The 21,270-nt window shown below is 36.5% G+C and overlaps 1 protein-coding gene across 3 annotated transcripts; it reads right to left on the bottom strand.

The window, feature by feature from the left end:
- Positions 1–566: 566 nt before the first annotated feature.
- Positions 567–20,911, bottom strand: LOC148957933 (uncharacterized). Of its 3 annotated transcripts, none has more exons than XM_089114109.1 (4): positions 20,094–20,911; positions 13,990–14,806; positions 12,443–12,574; positions 567–11,776 (listed from the first exon to the last, which is right to left on the bottom strand). In XM_089114109.1, the coding sequence occupies exon 4, from the start codon at positions 3,425–3,427 to the stop codon at positions 2,585–2,587; it is 843 nt and encodes a 280-aa protein (XP_088970235.1). In that variant the 5' UTR covers positions 3,428–11,776; positions 12,443–12,574; positions 13,990–14,806; positions 20,094–20,911; the 3' UTR covers positions 567–2,584. The 3 variants fall into 3 exon arrangements, with proteins under 3 accessions (XP_088970235.1, XP_088970234.1, XP_088970236.1); XM_089114108.1 differs by lacking the exon at positions 20,094–20,911 and adding an exon at positions 18,761–20,060; XM_089114110.1 differs by lacking the exon at positions 20,094–20,911 and adding an exon at positions 18,312–18,750.
- Between the last annotated feature and the right edge of the window lie 359 nt (positions 20,912–21,270).

Here is a 21,270-nt window from a genome sequence, read left to right as displayed (position 1 = left end):
ATGGAAAATGACGATAAAGATAGCAGCATCATCATCTTTTAAAAACACAACTCAGCCATCACATTATTTTTATGAAAATGATGTGTCAAGTGAAGCAAGAAAATAGTGAAACATCAATTCAATGGATGAGGAGGTGTCTATTTGCCTCTGAAAAGCTTTGGTAACAGGAATGAAATCGCAACAAGTTTTTTGTCCGTTTTCTGGAATTATACACTGTGTAGACGTGTCCGTTACTGGGAGGTTTCCGTAATTGAAACTTGAAGGTGTCCGTTCGGAAGATCGTAACCTAATGATCTGATACCATTATTGGTAGTTCTGGCTTTAGGAATGTCAAGGGGGTTTTGAGTCGAAAGGTGATGACCTGTTTTGGGTACAAAATAGTTTTTCATGAAAACAGGATTAAGGTTGTTAAGTGTTTTATAAACTTCAAGCGCTAAAATTCTCACTGATTGGATATGTATGGTAATTTCTTTTGAGTTATCAAGTAATTCTTTGTACGAAGGTGCCCATTTCTGTTGAGTCCATTTCTGTTGCTTCTGTTGAGCCGTCCGCTGTTGAGAGATATCCGTTATAGGCAGGTGTCTACTTTGGTAATTCAGTCTTTGCCAAATGATAATCACCTCTTGATGAAACGTGCCACAAACAGCTAAAGGGATCGACAAAAAGTAACAGTTGCAACATTTGTAAATTTTGTAAAGTTAGATCAAGTATTTCCACAGGCAAAAACAATGTTTCTGGTCTTAAGTTATTGATTTAGCAGTATTTACATTAAAATTTGATACAGTATTCTCTCGAATTAACGGACACTCTAAGAGGCGGACACTCTAAGAGGCGGACACCTCTGATTAGCGGACAAATTTTTCCCCCGATCGTTTTCTGGTCAAAGTCTCATAAAAAAATTTCTAAAAAGTGGAAATCAGCGGATACTCTAATTAACGGACAATATTGTTTGCACAAAATAGTCAATTTGGCTTTTTTTCTTCCCAATTAGAGGACAGTACGAAAAATTTAGGTGCCAGCGAACAAAAAAATGAGACGAATGAATATTTCTTCAAACATTTATTTCAAACACTTTGACACTTGACAATCTAGTTGGTTTTCTACAGCTTCCAGCTTCCAGCTTCTTCACAGCCCAGTTTACTAACTTTCTTGCCATGAAAGTGTTGTGTTACGCTCAATTTGGTTATTTTTCCTTTTTTAGTGTCTAAGGCCCCGTTTACACGAGAGAAAAAGGAACGGATCCAGAAGATCCGGACCTTTTAGGTACGGTATGGGTACGATCCACAAGCGTTTACACGAGATCGGATCCTAAACTATAAAGCGTTTACACGGGAACGGACCAAAATCGAATTCCTTTTTTTTCATGCGCAATGACGAGGTAAAATGCAAAATGAAGAAAACTTAGAGACTGTTAGGTCGAAATACGAAGACATTTTTCTTCAATTTATCGAGGCCTATCTAGAAATAGCAACAGAGAACTTTCCAAATACCCAGGATAAAAAAAATTTACAAAAGAAAAGGTGAAAAAAAATTAAACCATGATGAAGACAGGGTTCAGAAAGGCTTTCGACTGTGGAAGAAGGAGCGGGGGTGGGAGAGTAATTTCTTTGTTGTATGATGAGTGCTGCGTACAATTGAAATGGCCTCCATTGACCCCAGCAACAGTCTCGTTTTACTGCCGTGCCTTTGCGGATCCGTATCTTCCTGTTTACACGGCGCCGATGAAGGTACGGATCCAAATGGATTTGCTTTCGAATCGTATCCAAAAAGGTACGGATCTCTCCCAGAAAAGATACGGATCCTACCGTGCCCGTGTAAACGCAAGGCCTATCGTAGCCAGTTTGGGTACGGATCTATGCGGATCCGTTCCCGTGTAAACGGGGCCTAAGTTCAACCCGATAGCCACAATTACCCAGACTACACCCAGAGATGGCGCCAGAAATCTTCCGACGGAGGGGTTGAAGCTTCCGAGAGGGGGAGGGGCTAAAATGACTAAAATATGCAGTTTTCGTACGTTATTTTGTCAAATTTGCTCCGACAATAACCTAAATTTTCCTCCAATGGGGGGAACTAGGTGCTTCCGACGAAAAGGCTGTAGCCCCCCTAGCCCTGCTCTGGCGCCACCACTGATTACACTTTTTTAATACAAACTAGGGTCTATTTTCAACTTTGGGACTTATATTGCAAAACTTTTCAAAAGACGGACACTTCCAATTAGCGGACACCTTGCTCTGGTCCCGACGGTGTCCGCTAATTGGAGAAATTTTGTATATCTCTTTCTAAGTGTTATAAAAATATTTGGACGAAAGGCTTGGAAATACAACTGTATAGTAAATCATTACTTACCACAAGGTCATGATTTAAATAAGCGCCACCTTAACGATTTAGCGCAAGGTGCGTGTTGAGCTGTGTTGCCAAGATCATCCTACGCAGCTCTTGTCAAAAAACCTGCCCTTTGCAAATATTTTATTGGCAATCAAGGTTCTGTTTCTACTCTTTAACACCTTAACAAAAATTAATTTTTATTTTTACATATCAACATAAATCTGAGGAAAAATCTGAAATTAGGAATTTTATGTACACTTCATTCATTTGAATATCGTTTCGTCACTTTACTTTTCAAAGCTGATTTAGGATTTCTTGTTCTTCTGGCAATAAGCCGATCGTCAATTTTATGTTTTGCTCGAAGTCTCTCTAAAGCAGCTTCTTTTATAACCATTACTTTTGCATCTCTGCTCCTGTTTTCTGATAAATTCCTTCGAAATGCATTCACAACATCAAAATTGTTTGTAACTGATGAAATTGATGGTAGTCTGTTCTGAACAATGCTTTCACGCGAGACACTAAAAGATTTCCGTACCAAAGCGCCCTCGGTTGGATTGTCTCTACATGTATGATTGACATTCATTTTGTCTCCAACTTTTTCCGTATCATAAAAAACGTCAGTATAAATGCTACTTGCATCTTCCAGCTCATCATGTTCACTCAATGAATGCAAAGTCCGTGCAGAGCTTCGGTCAGTAATTTTATGATCATGCGAAAAATAGCTACCTTCTATTGTCCTTAAAGCCATGCGTAAATTCATCTCACTTTTACAATCAGACATGCACCTTCTTCTCTCCCCTCCTTGGCCACTTTCCTTTCCAGGAACCCTTGTGACGTCAATTTTCGCAATAGTCTCAGACCTTGTGGTTCTTGCAAGTAGATTCTCTCCAATGTCAGATGCTAACGATAAATTTCTTCGCAAATTTAGAAGCGGCAATGCAGCCTTCAGACTTCCTCGTCTTGTCGTATTTGCATGAGAATCTGTTACTTCAACTTTTGGTCCTAACTGAACACTGGACAACCAGATATTGGTATTTTTCGCAACATCAGCATTAGTATTAGAGCGATCCCTTAAATTTGAGGCGAAGCGTTTAGTACCCATTGCGAATTGAATGCCGAGAAGTGTTGTGAAATACCGTGATTTGCAATCTCTACTACCTTAGAAATAGCTGTGATGCGAATAATCTTTCAATCACATGCTGTTACACAAACGCGAAGATTCTTCTGCATCGCAAGTAATGTGCTTGTGTCGACGAGAAGGTACTTTAAAGTATTTCTTGTTCCGCTCAACCTCAAATTAATCAATATTAATTCCACCGACATGAGGACAAATATATGTTGTCGTTCTCTCGCATTTAATCTAATCTCTATGAACCAAAATGTCTGTGCAGATTATCGTAACATCAAAACAAAAGTCGAAATGTCCAGTCCAAATAATGTCCGTAGACACTTGTGTGGATTTGATCTGTGTTAGCAAGATTATTGCAATACAGGTCAATTTAAAAGCTCTTATTGTAAAAATCGTTGTCTCGGTGATATTGATTTGGTCTCCGAAGAATGAAACTAATTCTCAAAAGCAATTCAAATAAACACATTATTTCAAATTACAAGATTTACTACTTCGAAAGAAAGAGTTGATGTGTTAACATGCAAAGTGCTTCGGCAACAAAAGGTTTATGTGTTGCAATATCATGCCATGCCTGAAACTCACAGCTGATTTTTTCATTACAGTATCATTGGTGTGACGTCAGTATCTAGGGGGGCATAGGTAGGATGGCGCTTAGGCAAGTCTTGGAACTTATCTTCTTGCAATTATTCTAAAAATTAAGAATATTTGCTGGAAATTTCCTCATAGGTGAAACTCGACATGAAAGTAAGTTGAGATCATCAAACGCTGTCACATAGTTTTGTTTCACGAATATTGGGCGAAGTGTTTCTTAGTTTGGCCACCATGTAAAGGCAGGTTTCTACTTGAGCGAAATCTTTAGTGAATTCGTCAGCGGTTGGAATGTCATTTGCTCTTCTCGGACAAAGCCGAACTCGCTAGCGAAATATTAAAAAAATTGGAAGTAGCTCAACTTTCCAGCGAAACACAACTTCCTTCCACCAAAATAGACTAAAAATTTATGATAGAGATGTTTGGCGATCTGCATGTGTGAAAATGTTTCATGACGTTGCTTGGTTTTGACGGATAGTTGAACATGCCAATTTAACTTAGATACGTCTTGCATATAAGTTATACGGCAATGTTTCATAATTTGGCAGTACCTCTGTTTCAGTCACCCATTATTCTCTTAGCAGTCGCTATAATTTCCATAAAAGCGTGTTAAATAGGGAATAAAAGCTCCCTTCCTTTATAAAGTTCCAGCGATACAGTATCAATATAGGATCTGATATACTTGAAACTAAAATCCTTATCTAGGCCAGACCTGTTATATGATCTAAGAAAGCCATGTTTTGAACTATCACCTAAATTACCAGCCACCGATGTGTACTTCTATTCATTGGCCTAGAATGATTATGATCGATGCCCCGTCTTATGACCTATCACCTTGTGAATTTGATCTATGACCCGTCCTATAACCGATACAACCGGTGGCACTTAGAAAGTTTTTCTAAAGAAACACTTCCCAATATAAGAAGGCACAGCTAACAAGTTGGCTAGATATCCAGGCACACGTATCTAGATTTAAACTGTTTCGAAATCGGCGAAGATAACTGCGCGCTTAAACATACGAGATTATTAGCAAACGGACTATAAACAGCCCAAATTATTAGCAAGAACGAAAATAGCTACATTACTATCATTATAGTGTAAAATATCGTTGGGATAAACTTAATGGCCACAAAGAGACGTCTTTGTATCCAAAGCAATAGAGAAAATTGAATGCAATCTGCCTTTGCAATCTATAAATAGTTCCTCTAAAGAAATTGCATACTGAAACAGCTACAAACAACCAAATTGAGGGTCGTTGAGGGGTTCCAGATAAAACAAGAACATAAAAATGGTATCAAGCAAACACGGGAACATGCTTATAACTAAAATGGAAATCGGATAATAAAGGACCTGAAGAGAGCCCTTTCATTCCTTTTCATTATCAATAACATTCTAATTCATACAATATTACTAATAGACTATAAATTAAATTGTCATATGTACCTTAGACTTACATAAATACTGGGTACCCTTTAGAGTACCAGGCGAACCTTTTAAGTGGCACCTTGTTGGGAGAGGGAACGAGTTTTGCAATTTAACAGAACAAAAGATAATGAAACGACCTATTAATTAATGTTATATCTAAAACAAAATGGCTGCCAACAACGTCATTATTGCCTAAAACAACAATGAATAGTTTTACTGATTATTCCTGATTTACATAATCTATCACAATTTTGTCATATCTTTCATTCCAAAATATCAACCATAGTCATTTGAAAAAGCCCTACCAGAACAAAGACCTCAAATATTAGTATTTTTCCTTAATTTAACTTTAAAAAGAATACAAACAAGTTTTCTGTTGAACATTTCTTTGAATGAAAGTGAAAATTATTTCTATATCAAAATTCTGTCCAATTATGATTTTTTTCCCTTGAAGGTTTCAAATTTTTGGAGTTGTTTGATGCTTTTTAAAATCAAAAATTTTAATTTTAAAATGATTTGTAGGGCCCAGGAATTAAAATTTGCCAGATATGTCTAGCTAGCTATGGCCTAGGCAAAAACTACACAATTTAACAAAGTTGGCAGCATTAAGATAAATCTTGTAGGTCTGAATTAACAGCCAAAACTAACCATTTCAATATTTTTCAGCATAAACTAGAAAACCAAGATTGTACCAAAAACTTTAATGGCAATATGTTCTGGACTATAATAGCAAAATGGCAAAGCACTGTCATTATTTCATCTAGCAGTTATTCCCATGTATATGAAAAAAACTTTTATTTTTATAGCTTGAAGAAGTTTGTTCTCACCTTTGGACAGTGGCAGCACCAGTCACTTGCTTTGGTTGGAGGTGGAGAGCAAAATTAATAATTCTAGGCCACACCCTTTGAACTGTCAGGAAACACCCTTTTACCAACAAGGAACACTTCTTTTACCAATTTCAGACCACTACAGCAAATGTTTGGTTATATAAAGGCAGTTTCGAAATCAAAGAGAAATGCTTTTGAAATCAAAGTGTTACACCTCCTCCATTTCCTCATTTAATTTGAACGAGCTATGAAATCTTCCTTTCCAAGAACCAGAAAACTGAAAGCAACTATAATACTTTAATTGATCTAAGATAATTTGCCAAGCAAAGGGTAGATATATATCTACATCAAAAACATTTGGATTATAAAATGAATGAAAAGGCTATTACAATGCATGTAATAAATGCATGTATCACTTTTCTGAATTTTTTTAATTTTTTGCTACCTATAAAGATTTATGACATTCATTAACAGTAGCCTAGGAATGAATGCTATGATACTGTTCAAACTATGAAATGTTTCTGTAAAATGCTCTCTAATTTGCTCTCAAATAAGGGTTATTATTCTCTTTGAAAAATGGGTTATTTCTAACAATTATTAATGCAAACCTGATTCCCCAAAAACATGTGGGGTAGGGTGAATAATCTAGAAGAGGATCTGTTGTGTTACGTTGAGGATTCTTTCTCTTATCTACATTGTTAGAAACGAGTTGACCTAGAACCCTGAAATTTTGAGTGTGAGCTTTTTTAAAAAAGTCCAGGAGGGGCACTTTACAATCTGGGTACACTTGATATGGAATATCCCATACGTTGTATTTAACATCATACGCTTAGTGAGTGATTTCCAATGCCTTCTATCAGCACATTGAGCATTCTGATAGCCTATTAGTTTTGTTCAATCTTTGATGTTCTGATGTTTGAAATCCAGTCTGCAGAACATGGCAGTTCTCGGCAATATCATGTGTGTGCAAGAGCAAACACAAATGTGTGCATGTGTGCAAAGGTTCTGAAAAAGTGTGCAATGTGTGCACACTGTTAAGTTTTGATCCAATGTGTGCAGCAAGCTTTTAATGGGCAAAGTTTTAGTCAATTTGTCTCACATCGTGTGCACAGCAATTATTTCCACAGAAGCGCTTTCAAGCATTCCATAAAATTTTTACTTTAGATTAAAATTTAGCATGGAGTCATTCATTTACTTTGCATGATTAAATTTAAATTATTTTGACCCCCTCCCTTTTACTTAGTCAAATTTCTAGGTGGGGGTGTGGGATTAAAATGTAACCCCCTAAAACTTCACTCAGTCAGATACTGTAGTTTTCCAAATAATCTTACATTCTTTGATTCAGACATTTTTATGCCCCTTGTTAGTAGCCGGTGTCATATGCGTTTCGGTAACCTTATGCATTTCGGTCCGGGTACGCAAATGCATGAAAATTTTGGTCATGCAAAAAGGAACCCAAGCTTTGAAACAATAGGGTATCAAAACGAATGGTGGAATTTAGCGTGCAAAACGGTCCGGGTACACAAACGCATGACAATTTTGGTTATGCAAAAACGCACCCAAGCATTTAGACAATAGGGTACCAAAACAAATGGTGGAATTTAGCATGCAAAACGGTCCGGGTACGCAAACACATGACAATTTTGGTTATGCAAAAACGTACCCAAGCATTTAGACAATAGGGTACCAAAACAAATGGTGGAATTTAGCATGCAAAACGGTCCGGGTACACAAACGCATGACAATTTTGGTTATGCAAAAACGTACCCAAGCTTTAAACAATAGGGTACCAAAACGGATGGTGGAATTTAGCATGCAAAGCGGTCCGGGTACACAAACGCATGACAATTTTGGTTATGCAAAAACGTACCCAAGCTTTAAACAATAGGGTACCAAAACGGATGGTGGAATTTAGCATGTAAAACGGTCCGGGTACACAAACTCATGACAATTTTGGTTATGCTAAAACGTACCCAAGCTTTTAAACAATAGGGTACCAAAACGAATGGTGGAATTTAGCATGCAAAGCGGTCCGGGTACACAAAAGCATGATAATTTTGGTTATGGAAAAATGTACCCAAGCATTAAGACAATAGGATACCAAAATGAATGGTGGAATTTAGCATGTGAACTGACCTGGGTACAGAAATGTTCTGGTTCATATTTTCCAGAATGTAAAGAACAACCGAACTATTTCTAAAAAAGGGGGTGCTAATAAGAGGCGGTGTTGGGATATCCATTGTTACAATTATGCAAAAAAAGTTCAACATTAGTGGCGACTCCAATGTTTGCTTGATTGAAAAGTGTAAGATTTTAAACTCGAAAAGCATTTTGGTCAATTTGTTACTCATAACGTGTCATAACATCGCACTACGATTAAATCATATGATTTAAAACACTTTGTTTCTCACAATGTTACACTTTTGCATAGGGTACCGAAACGCATATTACACCGGCAAGGCCCCTTGCCAGCCCTTGCTTAGGAAATTAAGAATAAACCTAAGACTGGAGTTTCTCAGAGAATTGGAATATGCTAGCCAGTAGATTTTTAATTATGGGCATCGATGGCTTTAGGGCAAGCATAGCTCATTTCGAAATAGCAAATCAAAATACTGAGTTATGAGATGACACCAGGGCCATTCTGCAGTAATGTATAGGTTGCGGCCCTTAAAAATATTCTAGGCTTTCAGATTTCATTGAGCAGCCTTCATAAGCTGTGCCTCATATTTCATTCAATGCATGTCAGAGCTTTTCAAGTCAGGAGAAGTGTCATCTAGAAGAACTCAATCTGCTCATAAAATGCACATACAAAGTGGAACATGTTCTCCAATTTAGTTAAAGACAGTAATTCCTTCAATTTGTGACAATCAGATGGTTCTGATGCTGATCAACACAAGTTAAAAGTTGTTTTATGAACACTAAAATCCCAATTCATCAGCATTTCAAAATTTCAGAGAAAATGTTTTTTAGACCAAGGTAGGAAAGCAACGTTTCAAAAAGGGTGGTCCTTAAACATTTTCCAGTACTTAAAAAATGTGTGTGCAGCCCTATGTTTTTGTGTGCATTAGACAAGCCTCTGAAAATTTTTTGTGTGTGCACCATGCCACTCTCTGCAGACTGGCTTGAAATAAAACACACCCGTTTCGAAAACAGGAATAATATTACTAAATTAGCAAGTTTCTTACCAAATAGAATCCTGACATTTTCTGTTGCTTCCGACCAGAGCATAATTATGACTCTTTCAGGGTTTCTACAAGTTCAAGAAGCTGTCTTCAAACATTGTCATCTGACAATTCGTGGGACGCAGTCTTCTGTGATCCTTCTTTGTGGGGGCAGAGATCTGGATCTAGAAGTTTGTCAATTTCCCGCGAAAATCAATACGAGGCTATCGTGGTTGTCCGCGTTTATTACCCTCAAGGAACCCCGAGGAAAATTCGCTAATATCAGCGTTTGGATGGGGATTGTAGTTCAAAAGGAGACAGTTTCGGGGTAAAAGGAGAGAAAGTTCAATTCACGGTATTTCACTTATTGACATGGGTAAAGAAAATCCATATCACTTGCTTAATTTCCTTTCCAAAAAATATTTCTGATGTCATGTTTCTCGAAAATTCCTATGGCGTCTTCAATTTGACTTAGAGCAGATCAGTCAAAAGTTCGAATAGAATAGATTTTAATGACTAAATTCTAAGAAGAAGTCTTGGTAACACGAATGAAAAATCCGACTAAATTATTCAAATCATGCTTTGTAATTTCTATTCTCTAAAGAATTAACGATTTTTACAAAGAATATTTACATCCAAAACTTTTTCATAAAATTCTATGCCTAGACTCTACATTACTACAAATAGAACATTTAAGATAAACACTATATTGGCCTTATCAGAATGAATATGATTGCAGCATCCCAAAGCAAAACTTGCCCAAATAGATGTAAAATTTAAAAACAAAATGAGACATGTATTTTAAAATCTAGATGGTCTTCTTCATTCGATTTATCTTTTACCTATACAGTTTTCATATTCCTGAATCCATATTTTTCCATTTATGCAAACACTTCTGTGTTTTAAAGATGTTTATTCTTCAAGCCAGCTACATATAGCTAACGTTAGATAAAGGCAAGAGCTCTTTGTCCCAGTGGCCCTGGTATTTCAAATTTCTTGCTAACTGTCGTTTGATGTGTGATGATGACGTGAAAATCGCAAAATGCATATGTCTTAAGTTTAAGTTTAATATTATGTCTCGCATTAAATGCGATGTTTTTATTAGATGTCCGTTGAGATAACTGTCAATAGATTATCATCAGAAGAGTTCTACAAGATTTTTATAGCTTCTATCGCTCCTTGGTAAGAAGGGGATAAATTATTTAGTTTGATCATGAACTTTACAGTCGTTTAATATATACAGATCTGGCGCCATTCGAATTGATGTCATGTTTATAACTTGACAGATAAAAGATAAATCTAAATCGAGGTCATACACTGAGTGCACACGAGGTCTAAAGAATAAAATACTGTTGAATCTTTGCTTATTTGCATACTTCTGGAAATGTTTTATGCTTGCTTCTTTCAATCTACCCTAGGTACCAGAGCCACATAAATTCAAGAACGGAGATAGAATATAGGAGTGGAGCACTCCTCCGCTTCTCTGCTTAGTATTCTGTTTACGCGCTCGAATTTCTATGGCTCTGGTACCCAGGGTACATTCGTTCTTTTTGCAATAGATGTTGCGATTCTCACTGTTTTGATTTGGATCCGTTCTGTTCTGGTCAAATCCACACATGCTGGAACTTTATTGGGCGGCCTCAAACAGATTTAGCGATAATGCAACGCTTATCTTTACGCGATAAGGTAAGGAGAATAAGGGTTTCGGCCAACTGTAACTAATAGAACTATAAAACTTGTGTTTTAAACTTATGTAAAATAGACCAAACGTTTTACAAGTTTCAAAAGCATACGATTTAATCGATGACAATCGCTTGACAGCTTTCACTTGAACAAGGAAAACTACAAAAGATCTAGTTAGCAAAATGGGACCTTAGATCCTCAAGTTCACTTATAGATTCTGTATTTCTCTGTCTCTTCCCATGAAGATCCCCACGACAAATTTTCTTTTGCATCAAACTGACGTATATTATCATATACTATGGAGACTATTTTGAATCGTCATTCGTCCATATTATATCATTAAATTCATAATTAGTATTTATTGAAGTGGGACAAATAAGAAAAAGGAGGGAAGCTCTCTTTATTTCACATGCGTCTACTTGCTTTACTTCTGACCACTTCTGTAAGCAGCATTGATCAGGATGATATGTCATGGAATGGTGCAACTTGCTCTTCTTTCGAAGCGAATGCAATTATGCCAGCTCCAGCAGACACTATCAAACCAACACAAGCGACGTAATACGAGATGCCCAAGCTACTTTCCCTCGAAAGATTCATCTTAAGTGGAAAGATTATTAATGTGGCGAGTTGCAGAAACGCTAAAATAAAAGATAACCATCGATAATACTCATATATTCAGAGTGATTATTTTACTAGTCTTGTTGTTCTTCAGTCATTTTTAATAGAACAAATAAACCTTTTCTTTAATTCTCACATAGCATGAACAATTTGATGCATAAGGATAGTGTGATTACTAAGATTTTTGACACTAGGCTATGAGGAATCTTAGGCCCGGTCTACACCAGCCTGGGCTGGATTCCACACTGGGTCAGTACCACACAGAAGTAAAAACATTATGCTTACACGGGCTGGGGTCAGCTTAGGATATAGAGTCGAGCCATGCTTCTCTAGAGGTTTGATCTCACCCGGGTCAGCCTGAGTTGTTAGTTCAAGTGTAAAAATGACCCCTGCTTCGAAGCATTTACTCGACCCCAGGCTTAGCTGATCCGTGTTCACATAAGAAAAATTAACAAAATGCCAACCCGTTTCAACGGGTCAGCCATACTCGTGAGAAGGGCTACCCGGCAAGGTGGGTTGACCAGGGCTAGCTGCTGTCATTGTGTTAAAGTAGAGTTTGATTGTAGACGGGCTGACCCTTGGAGAAATAAGTTTAATGAATGAAAGAACCACAAAAACAATAAGAAATAAATAACAAAAATAGCTTAATGTCAGAAGACCAAAGATACGAATAAAAGACTAAATACCTGATAATAACATCAGTATGCTCGTATGCTTGAACTTTTTGTTGCAGAAAATGACAGACAAGATGATGACAATCGACAAGCATCCGAGGATGACGGCCGCTGCCATTAATCCAATCACTGCTTTTCTCCAACCTTTGAGCCAAATGAAATTTTAACCTCAGCACTTGAAGTTTCTCAAGAAATGTTTTTCAATTGAAGCAGGGAAGTGGTTTTAGCACACGTATGTTTTGCAAAATCGTTAGTCTTAATTCAAGTTAAATTTGATGAGGATAGTGGCATTAAAAGAGGGTATGAATGTCTGTTTTATAGGCCCAGTATCGGTAACCTTTTGGCAGCAATTGTAACCTATTAACATTGCTGTAGCAGTTGAACATTCAAAGTAGGGCACTAAAGTATGAATTTTCAAATAGAATTGCATAAAAGCAGCGCATAAGATTCTTTATCTGATGACCACACCCTTAAGGAGTGAGACACGCCTTTTTATCGGCAAAAGTAATTTCTGTACCCCTCCGACAAAAAATGTTGGCTTCGCCACTAACTTCGGATATATAATTATCAAGCAGTATCCTATTTCTTTCTTTAGATATGACCGAACCTTGGGGACTGTAGTCCTGACCTCAAACCTTGGGGTCTGTAGTCCTGAATTTAACATCTTAGAAATCTTCACAGCTGCATAAAGATTTGATTCATGTCGTTAATTTTGTGTGAGATTTTAGTCAAAATGGCTCAAAGAGAGGCTTGCGTGTTAGAAATCTTGTAAAAAGAATATTTTTCGAATGCTGGAAAGCTAACGAAAAGTTATTTTACTTGCACAAACAAAGCGGTTTTCAAAAAGGCTTGGTCGTCATTGTCTCTAGTTTTCGTCTTAGTCAACCTTAACAGATCAATCCTATTAGGAAAGACGTCTCCACAGAAGATATAAATATCATTTACTTCGCTTTGACGCATGTGATTTTCCACTCACTAATATCTCGACAAACTGTAATCAACAAAATGGCCAAGACTTGTTAACGCGGTTACCTGGGGAGTTTTCTCACAATCCTGCCTTATTCTGGATAAATTGTCAGAAAAACAATTTTTGTTCACAACGGCATATTCTGTAATTTGGGGGATGTTTTTTTGAATGTATTATAAACCGTGATAAAACAAAAGTACAAGTAATCAGTATGTTTTTAATTCAATGAACCATTCCTTAACTAAACCCTTTTTCCAACGAATACTTGTTTCACTTTTTCAAGTTAATCACGGTAGATCCAGAGATAAATAAAATTTGAGTTGCATAGCTTTTTGCAACCATTTTTTATAACTATACGGCAAGTAAGGTAGTGATGGTGGGCAAAATTGGGATTAAATAAGCCGTACTTCTAAAGCAATATACTGTCCAAGGATACAATATGACACTTGATGCGTCATAATTGGTATGATGAGAACTTGCCATTTGAACCCTTAGAAGCAACCAAAAGATACATTAGTCTTTAGAGGCAGGTGAGAAAGCCGACACTTAGATATCCCACCATCGAATAATCAATAAAAATATGTCTACTTACTTTCTTTCGTCTTAATTGTAGAGCAATCTCCATCGGCGCAATAATAAAACAATCCATAGGAAAAATCAACTGACTTAGTTTGGAACTGCGAATACGTTGAGATGCCATACCAATCATTGGTCGAAAAAGCAACGATTGTTAGTAGTGTGCCAAGCATAGTTAATACAATGGCAAAAATCCTCAACTGCGTTATCCTCATTGTTTAAACTCCTGCACAGCGATAAGATTGCAGCAATGCCTCCTTCGCTACAATGTAAACTTTCAGCCAACAGCTGTAATCAAAAAAGAGCCTTATGATAAAGTCCATCATGCATTGCAACTTGATTTTTGGTTAATCGACGAAGTATTTCTTGAGCCGATGACTTATATCTGTAGCTCGCAACTATTTGTGTGATCTACTTATTTCACTTTCTCGAGCTGAAATAGTTCTTGTGGCAAAAAGGCTTGAAGATGGCTACAAAGTTTTATGATCATATTGACATAATGCCAGGAAAGTCTTTTCGTGTTTGAGGTTTAAATCATCCCGAACTACAATGTAATCTGAGAAAATATAAATTTTTTGAAACTCTTTTCTTTCAATTCAATAGGCTACCAGCACCATGACTGAACTTTTGTGACAACAGTGGCTTTGATTGACATGCAGGGCCAGGTATCTTTGGTCTCAGCTAAACAACTCGTACAATAGCGAAATAGATGTAATATTGTTATGAAGGTAATCCACCATTACATTCTTCAAACTGTCTCATTGTCTGTTAGTAGATATCTTCGAACAGTTCTCTTTAACCATTAACTTGAAAAACTGAGCCTTGGAAACGATCTGTTGAAGAAAAACAAAGATAAATAAAGTGAATAACATGAATCACTCAAACATTTATTGAGCGGTCAAAGAATTCAAGAGCTTAAGGGTAGAGCACTTGACGTACAAAGTCAAGGGTCGTGAGTTCGAGCCTCGTTCAGGTCGGCTATTTTCTCGCACTCTCTACTAATTCAAGAGCTGCAAAATGAAAGTTTTTGAAAGACTCCAGCTCCCAGCTCACACCCCCTACATAATAAGCACGTTGAAAATCGTCTTCTTTCGATAAAAAAGCCAAGAATATTCCATTTCGCAGCTGAGGTATTCTGCATAGCAATACGGGAAGTTTTCTTGACCCATAGAAAATTAACCCATTTGACCCCGAGCGGCCAATTTCTCTGTCCCCTGTCATATTCATCTGCAATCCCCGTGAAAAAACTAGTCATTAAACTTGTAACACAAGGTTGTCAGATCTTTGACTGTGACATGAAGTGCCTGTGACATGATTTTCGTACTTTTAGGTTTATATATCTATTCGTATGTAAAAAGTCCTGTTATTTTCATAAGAATATTTAGGTTTATATTTAGTTTTTACGTTTCGTGAGAAATGAAGGAGTTATTGGCAATCTTCTACGCCAAAATTCGCCATCTTGGTTCTCAGAATGAGTAGACAATGACGTCACGGGAGGGACCCGATCGCCTCCTCCTTCGAGTTTTTGTATCGTAGTCAATGAGGGAAATCTAACAGGTCCAAGATGAGCGATATTTCCAGAGAAAGTAGTGGCAGCGAGGATGAGATTTTTGAAGGTAGCGCTTACATTGTTACAATAACGAGTTCCTCCCATGACGTCACAAGAGAACGGCGAATGGTGATAAAGCGACTTGGCTAGGCCGCCCTATTTTGCTTAATTTCAATATCAAAACGCTTTTGTTTAAAAAAAAAATTTGAATCTACTATAAGAGCAGTGCATCGCTTCAATTAAGAGAATAAAACAAGTCATGTCACAGGCACTTAAAACTTCAATCTTTCAAAAAATATTCAAATAGATATAGTCATTTGAAGGTCATTGACATTTGCTTGGCAGTGATACATTTCATGGTCCTCCATTAAGTAGCTAGTAACAAGAATTTAAGTTATGACCAGAAGCAAACAAATGCATCCCACACACTAAAAGGTACCAATTTTATAAATGTCACAGTAGAATATATTTTGGCACAAAACCAGCTGATTTCTGAAAAGAACTCAACTTACATTTCACGGTTAAAGAAGAGTAATAGGGGTGTAGAATTCAACACTATGCAAAAATTAGCAAAAATATTCCAGAATAAAAGCCCAGAGTACTTGGGGAAATTTACCCCCAGGGCGGCCTATCGTCAGCACCGTAGCAGTCCAAAAACAGCAAGCCCTATCGATACTTCAGTTCCTGTCCATTAAATTTCCTCTATCTCCTTCCCCCACCTCTAACAACTGTGATAGGTCGTAACGGTAGAGCGATGAAAAATGGAATACTACTTTTCTCTGTATTCAAATCAACCTCTTATTTCCAATCTCTCATGTTGTCTACTTTTAATTATAATTGAGTTGCCATGTGATTACAGTTTACTATTTGATTGGTCCTGTTACACAACGCCTGCCCCCTTTTCAATCTCTAAATAGCAAATCAAAAGCATATTGCCAGTTATTGCCTTTATAATTGGCAAAGAAATTAGTCACTTAAAATGAGATTGAATTTTCTATTAGAATTTTGACTCAGAACAGGAGGCAATCTAGCCAAATAGATGGAACAGAGCTGTACTCAAAACCTTTCATTGAAATTTGAAACATTTCAAACCACTGTCTATTCGAACCCCACCCCCCCCCCCTAACATAACTTTATAAGAAATAAAAAATAGCACTTCTGGTGATCAGGTTTTTATAAAAGCTTATGAGATGGGCTTTGTACAGGAAAGGTGCTAAAACTATCTAAAAGGTGCTTATTAGATTGATCCACTTTTAAAAATCACGAAAGACCGTCTCTAAAGTAAGACCATGACGTATGAGAGGTAAAGACATAAAACAATGACATTATACAAAATAAGAGTTTGCTTTGGATGTGATTCTATGTTATGGAAACAATTAACTTCAATTTCTAAAGTGGTTTGCGTTAAGTGAATTTACATTTTCATAACTTTGAAAGGATATTTAATAAATACCAGTTGTCTTAGTGATAACAGGTTTTAATTTCTTTGTTGCTAGCAGACGACGTTAGCAAACTTATATTAAAAGAATAATCTTTTAGGACATTTCTAGATCGTCCGAAACAATCTTAGCTCTCTTGCGTTATAAGATGCAAACATGTGAAATTATTTCAAGAATAATCGATTGAAGCATGGACCTTGGTTTTGAAATATAGTGCAGAAAAATCTCAGTATAAAAAATCTCAACAGGCGATAAAGTGAGAGAGATTTTTCTATTCTTTTAGTCGGATCTGGAAATCATTTAAAAAATCATTATACAGATATTCTTTCATATATTTCGCAAAAGTGAATGACCCGAAAGAATATGTTTAAAGCAAATTAATGTGAATTTATATGCATTCCAGTTTGCAAATATGAATTTTCGAAAATAAAAATAAAATAACATCCAAAAATAGTATCAAAAGAGTTACTTTGGATATTACTAAACTTTTGAAATGATGCAAATTTATTTTGTATACTATGTATAGCTAATTTTTAATTTGTATACGTGAAATGATATTTTGGAATATTATCTCTATTGATATTCGTTATTGACATTTAAATTTGAATATTGAAATAATATTGAAAGGCTCAATAATACTTGTCCTGAAAGTCCTAAGCATAAATCGTAATCATCAACACTTCATTAGTAAAGAGCAACTAAGTACATAAAATATAATGTTTAGAACATTACTTACTAGTTGCTCACAAACAGAGAAATAAACATTAAGGTATATAAGCATGAAGGTAAGCCAGCATAAAGGTAAGTAATAACAAGATAAACAAACTAAAAAAAAGTAAGTATAGAGGCAATATATCAATAAGGTAGAAAAACCATTAAGGTAAGTAAACAAAAAAGTAAGCCAGCATAAACGTAAGTAATAACAAGATAAACAAACTAAAAGAAAGTAAGTATAAAGGCAATAAATCAATAAGGTAGAAAAACCATTAAGGTAAGTAAACAAAAAAGTAAGCAAGCGTCAAGGTAAGCAAACATAAAGAAAAAGCTTATTTCATGTATAAAGGTTAGCAAATATAAAGGCCAGCTCAGGAACTCAACTGGTTATCTAAAATGCTTTGGACTATTGTACAAATTTGCCTTAACGTCAATCGCAGCAAAAGCTTAAAGCAGGAAAATTAAGTTTCAAAACTATATGTAAAATATGTAGCAAATTATTATAGTCGTCGATTCAAAACACAGAGTAACGTAAAACGTTATCTATTGCCTTAGGGTTGATAATTCCCAAACTTTTCACTATTCTCTCTCCATTTTAAATATTGGACGTTTGAAAATTTTGAATGATAACGTCACCTAGACTGTGCATTAGCCATCCAACTACCAGAACCTCGACCAGTGAACGATAATCTGTGCAGCATTTATGAATTACGAAGCTTGGATATTTCATAACAGGTGACTTCTCTTCTCACTATCAGCGCCGCAAAACAAAGCTACGATAGTTGTTCAGACACTAGATAGAAATCTTTTAACAAAATGCATTATTTATGTCTGGTTTTTGTCGTAGTTGATTGAAATATAAAGATTTGTTCGAAGGGCAAATCACTCCAAGAAAATCTCGTACACCTTTTGTGAAAATCCTATTGTTTTATCTGAAAATCCCTATAAATCCTAAGGGAAAATCTCGTACGCTATTTGCAAGAGTGAATTGCCCCTCGGATTTGCTGTAGCATGGAAATATTGTATCAGCATTGAAGCTCTACAAGTAGTTACATAGAAGAGTATGAATTGATATGCCAAGCTACCTTGTACGGAGCTTGAAGAATTCTAAAACCTGCAATCCAGTTCGTAAACTTCAAGCCACGCGTGATGCAACGTCCCATTCCAAGCAATTTGCTATTGCAGAATTTTCAGTAAACTTCGTACAGAGCACAATGCAACTAACCCAATTGATGTAGTTTTCTTTTATGAGATTAGCATGCTGCTCAACCAGCCAACAAAGATGTTCAAAGAAAACGGATTACAAAATTTCTTTCAATTATTACCATGAAACAACGCGTTTCTCTTTTGCTGTGAGTTAGTGAAACGGATCAAAAAGCCTCCCAAAACTGCATTAGCCCCATTATCACAATACGGACACTTGTAATGAAGTCTGAAATAAAAAAAATCACCCCGCAAGCTTTTTAAGTAATCAGGGTTTGCAACCTGCAATATAAGTGAAGCCGCAAATCATCTGTAGCTAGAAAACGTTTAATAATTGATAAATTATACATGCTTTGACTCGTAAACTCATTAGTCAGCAAGCTGAGAACACAGCATGTACCACCCAATTGTAATGCATTCCCTGCAGAGATTTTTAACATACAGCCGTGTATTCATGTTTTGTAAATTGCAAAGATGAATTATATATTGTCCGATATGCCGTCTGTGAACGGTAGGTCGTCGATATGCATAAGAGTGATAACCTCCTTAACGCTTTAGTCTATAACTAAGCAACTTCATTATTGAGCTTGTGCGGTCTGTTTGCCGAGATGCCCCTTGCTTTGAGTAAAAACCTTTAAAGATTGTCGCATTTTATTTTCGTAAATACTTTTTCTGCCGGAGTATCTACTTTTAAAGACAACGATGATTAAGTTGCGATGGTTACGTTGCGATGGTTAAGTTGCAGAGGATGCAGGAGTGTGCAGGGGTAGGAAAAATTAATAGCCGAAATGGGAAGAAAAAGAAAACAGGGAATGATAACAGGGAAAGGAGAGACACAAGGGGTAAAGCTGAAGTTCACGCTCAATTACCAGCTCTGGAAATTGTTCAAATTTAGCTACTAAAAGGATTCACTGGTCGTAATTGGATAAATTGCAGACTATCAGTCTTACTCTTATCAACTCAACTGTTTCCTATCAATTTTACCAACCTAAGAACCATAGAAGATCATAAAATAGTTTAAAACCTGCAGTCTGTGGGCAAGCTCTTTGTAAAATCAAAAAACAATTGTGCAATTCTTTTTTATGTTACGAGAAGGTATCCAAAATCATTTACCAGCATACGGCACAAGATCAAGATCAGGCACAAACAAATAAGAAGTGTTCCCAAAGCATTTGAAGTGTTCCCTAAAACAATGAATTGAACAAGAATGCATACCGTATTCTCGAGAGTCGAAGATATCAAAACGCCCGAATGCCGTGAACAATGCATGAAATACGTAATGCAGATACTGCACTTCGAAGATTTCTTGTTTGATAATCCCTTCGATGTGGGGGTGCTGCTATTTCAAATATATTGATATTAATAAATACTCTCGCTGTGTTGATGGATTATGCAAAAAAGGCAAAACCTTTGCTACGCAACAGCATAATACAAATGTCGATTTATTGATAGGTGTATGTCTTGCGGAAAGATGATTACTAACAGTCCTACTTCAAAATCCTAAAGGGATTTCAGCGAATGAGAAGGTCCTCGTCTGCCATAGCAACAGCCTAAGCCCTAAATCCAATAACATCAAATAGGAAATTCACTGTATTAAAACCAAGGATGGTCTTTTCTTATCTATGTCCATGATACCAATTAATTCTTGCCTTTGATGCTTATTTGCCGCAAACCCGTTTCTATCCAATGTAGCAAGTTAAATCAAAGGTTCATATCTTCATGCTGGACTTAACTATTGACAACAAAAAAAGTTAATTTCTCCCGTCTATAATCTTTAGATGTAACTCAATTTTTGAATAACAGCAAACTCGGCTTTGCTAGTTAAATACTAGTGGGAGCAGTCACTGAAAACGTGCACGTAAATCAATATCATATTATTTTTCTTGAGATAATTACGGCAGTTTGCAAGGGCAAATTCAGGATTACATTCAAATTCAAATAAGGGAACAAGAATGGTTCACTGGAAAAAGATGTAGAAAATAAGGAACCACTTTCTGTCGTGTGACACTGGCTGGTTGTATCAGGGGTGGATCCAGAGCAAATTTGAAGGAGGGGCAGTTGGTAGTGGGGGCGCTGAAAAATTTTCAGAAATTGATTACGAGCGTGTGCTGTATTCACTTTGTAAGGACATCACACGAAGACGAAGGGTTGCCTCACACATTACAATTGGCATTTGCATACTGGCATTTGCAAATTTTCAACACCCTTACAAGGCATTTGAAATTCAACAATCTTCTAAATCTAACTACAATCACTGCCAAAAGTCTTGGATCACTAACGTCAGTTTTCAAAGGCAAATTCAGTTTCAAAGGCATGTTGATTTACAATAGAAAAAAGGAAGGAAGGGAATATGGAGTACGCTTTTTCGTGTGCCTTGTATGATATCTTTCTA

Source organism: Rhopilema esculentum, chromosome 19 (assembly GCF_057945365.1).
Source record: "Rhopilema esculentum isolate cy_ngs chromosome 19, ASM5794536v1, whole genome shotgun sequence".
NCBI classification, from domain to species: Eukaryota; Metazoa; Cnidaria; class Scyphozoa; order Rhizostomeae; family Rhizostomatidae; genus Rhopilema; species Rhopilema esculentum.
The sequence above is the reverse complement of the archived record's forward strand: the minus strand, read 5'-3'. Positions and strand labels throughout refer to the sequence as shown.

Excerpts from the sequence above, each read along its gene's own strand:
- LOC148957933 (XM_089114109.1), bottom strand. The coding sequence starts at position 3,427 with ATGGGTACTAAACGCTTCGCCTCAAATTTAAGGGATCGCTCTAATACT.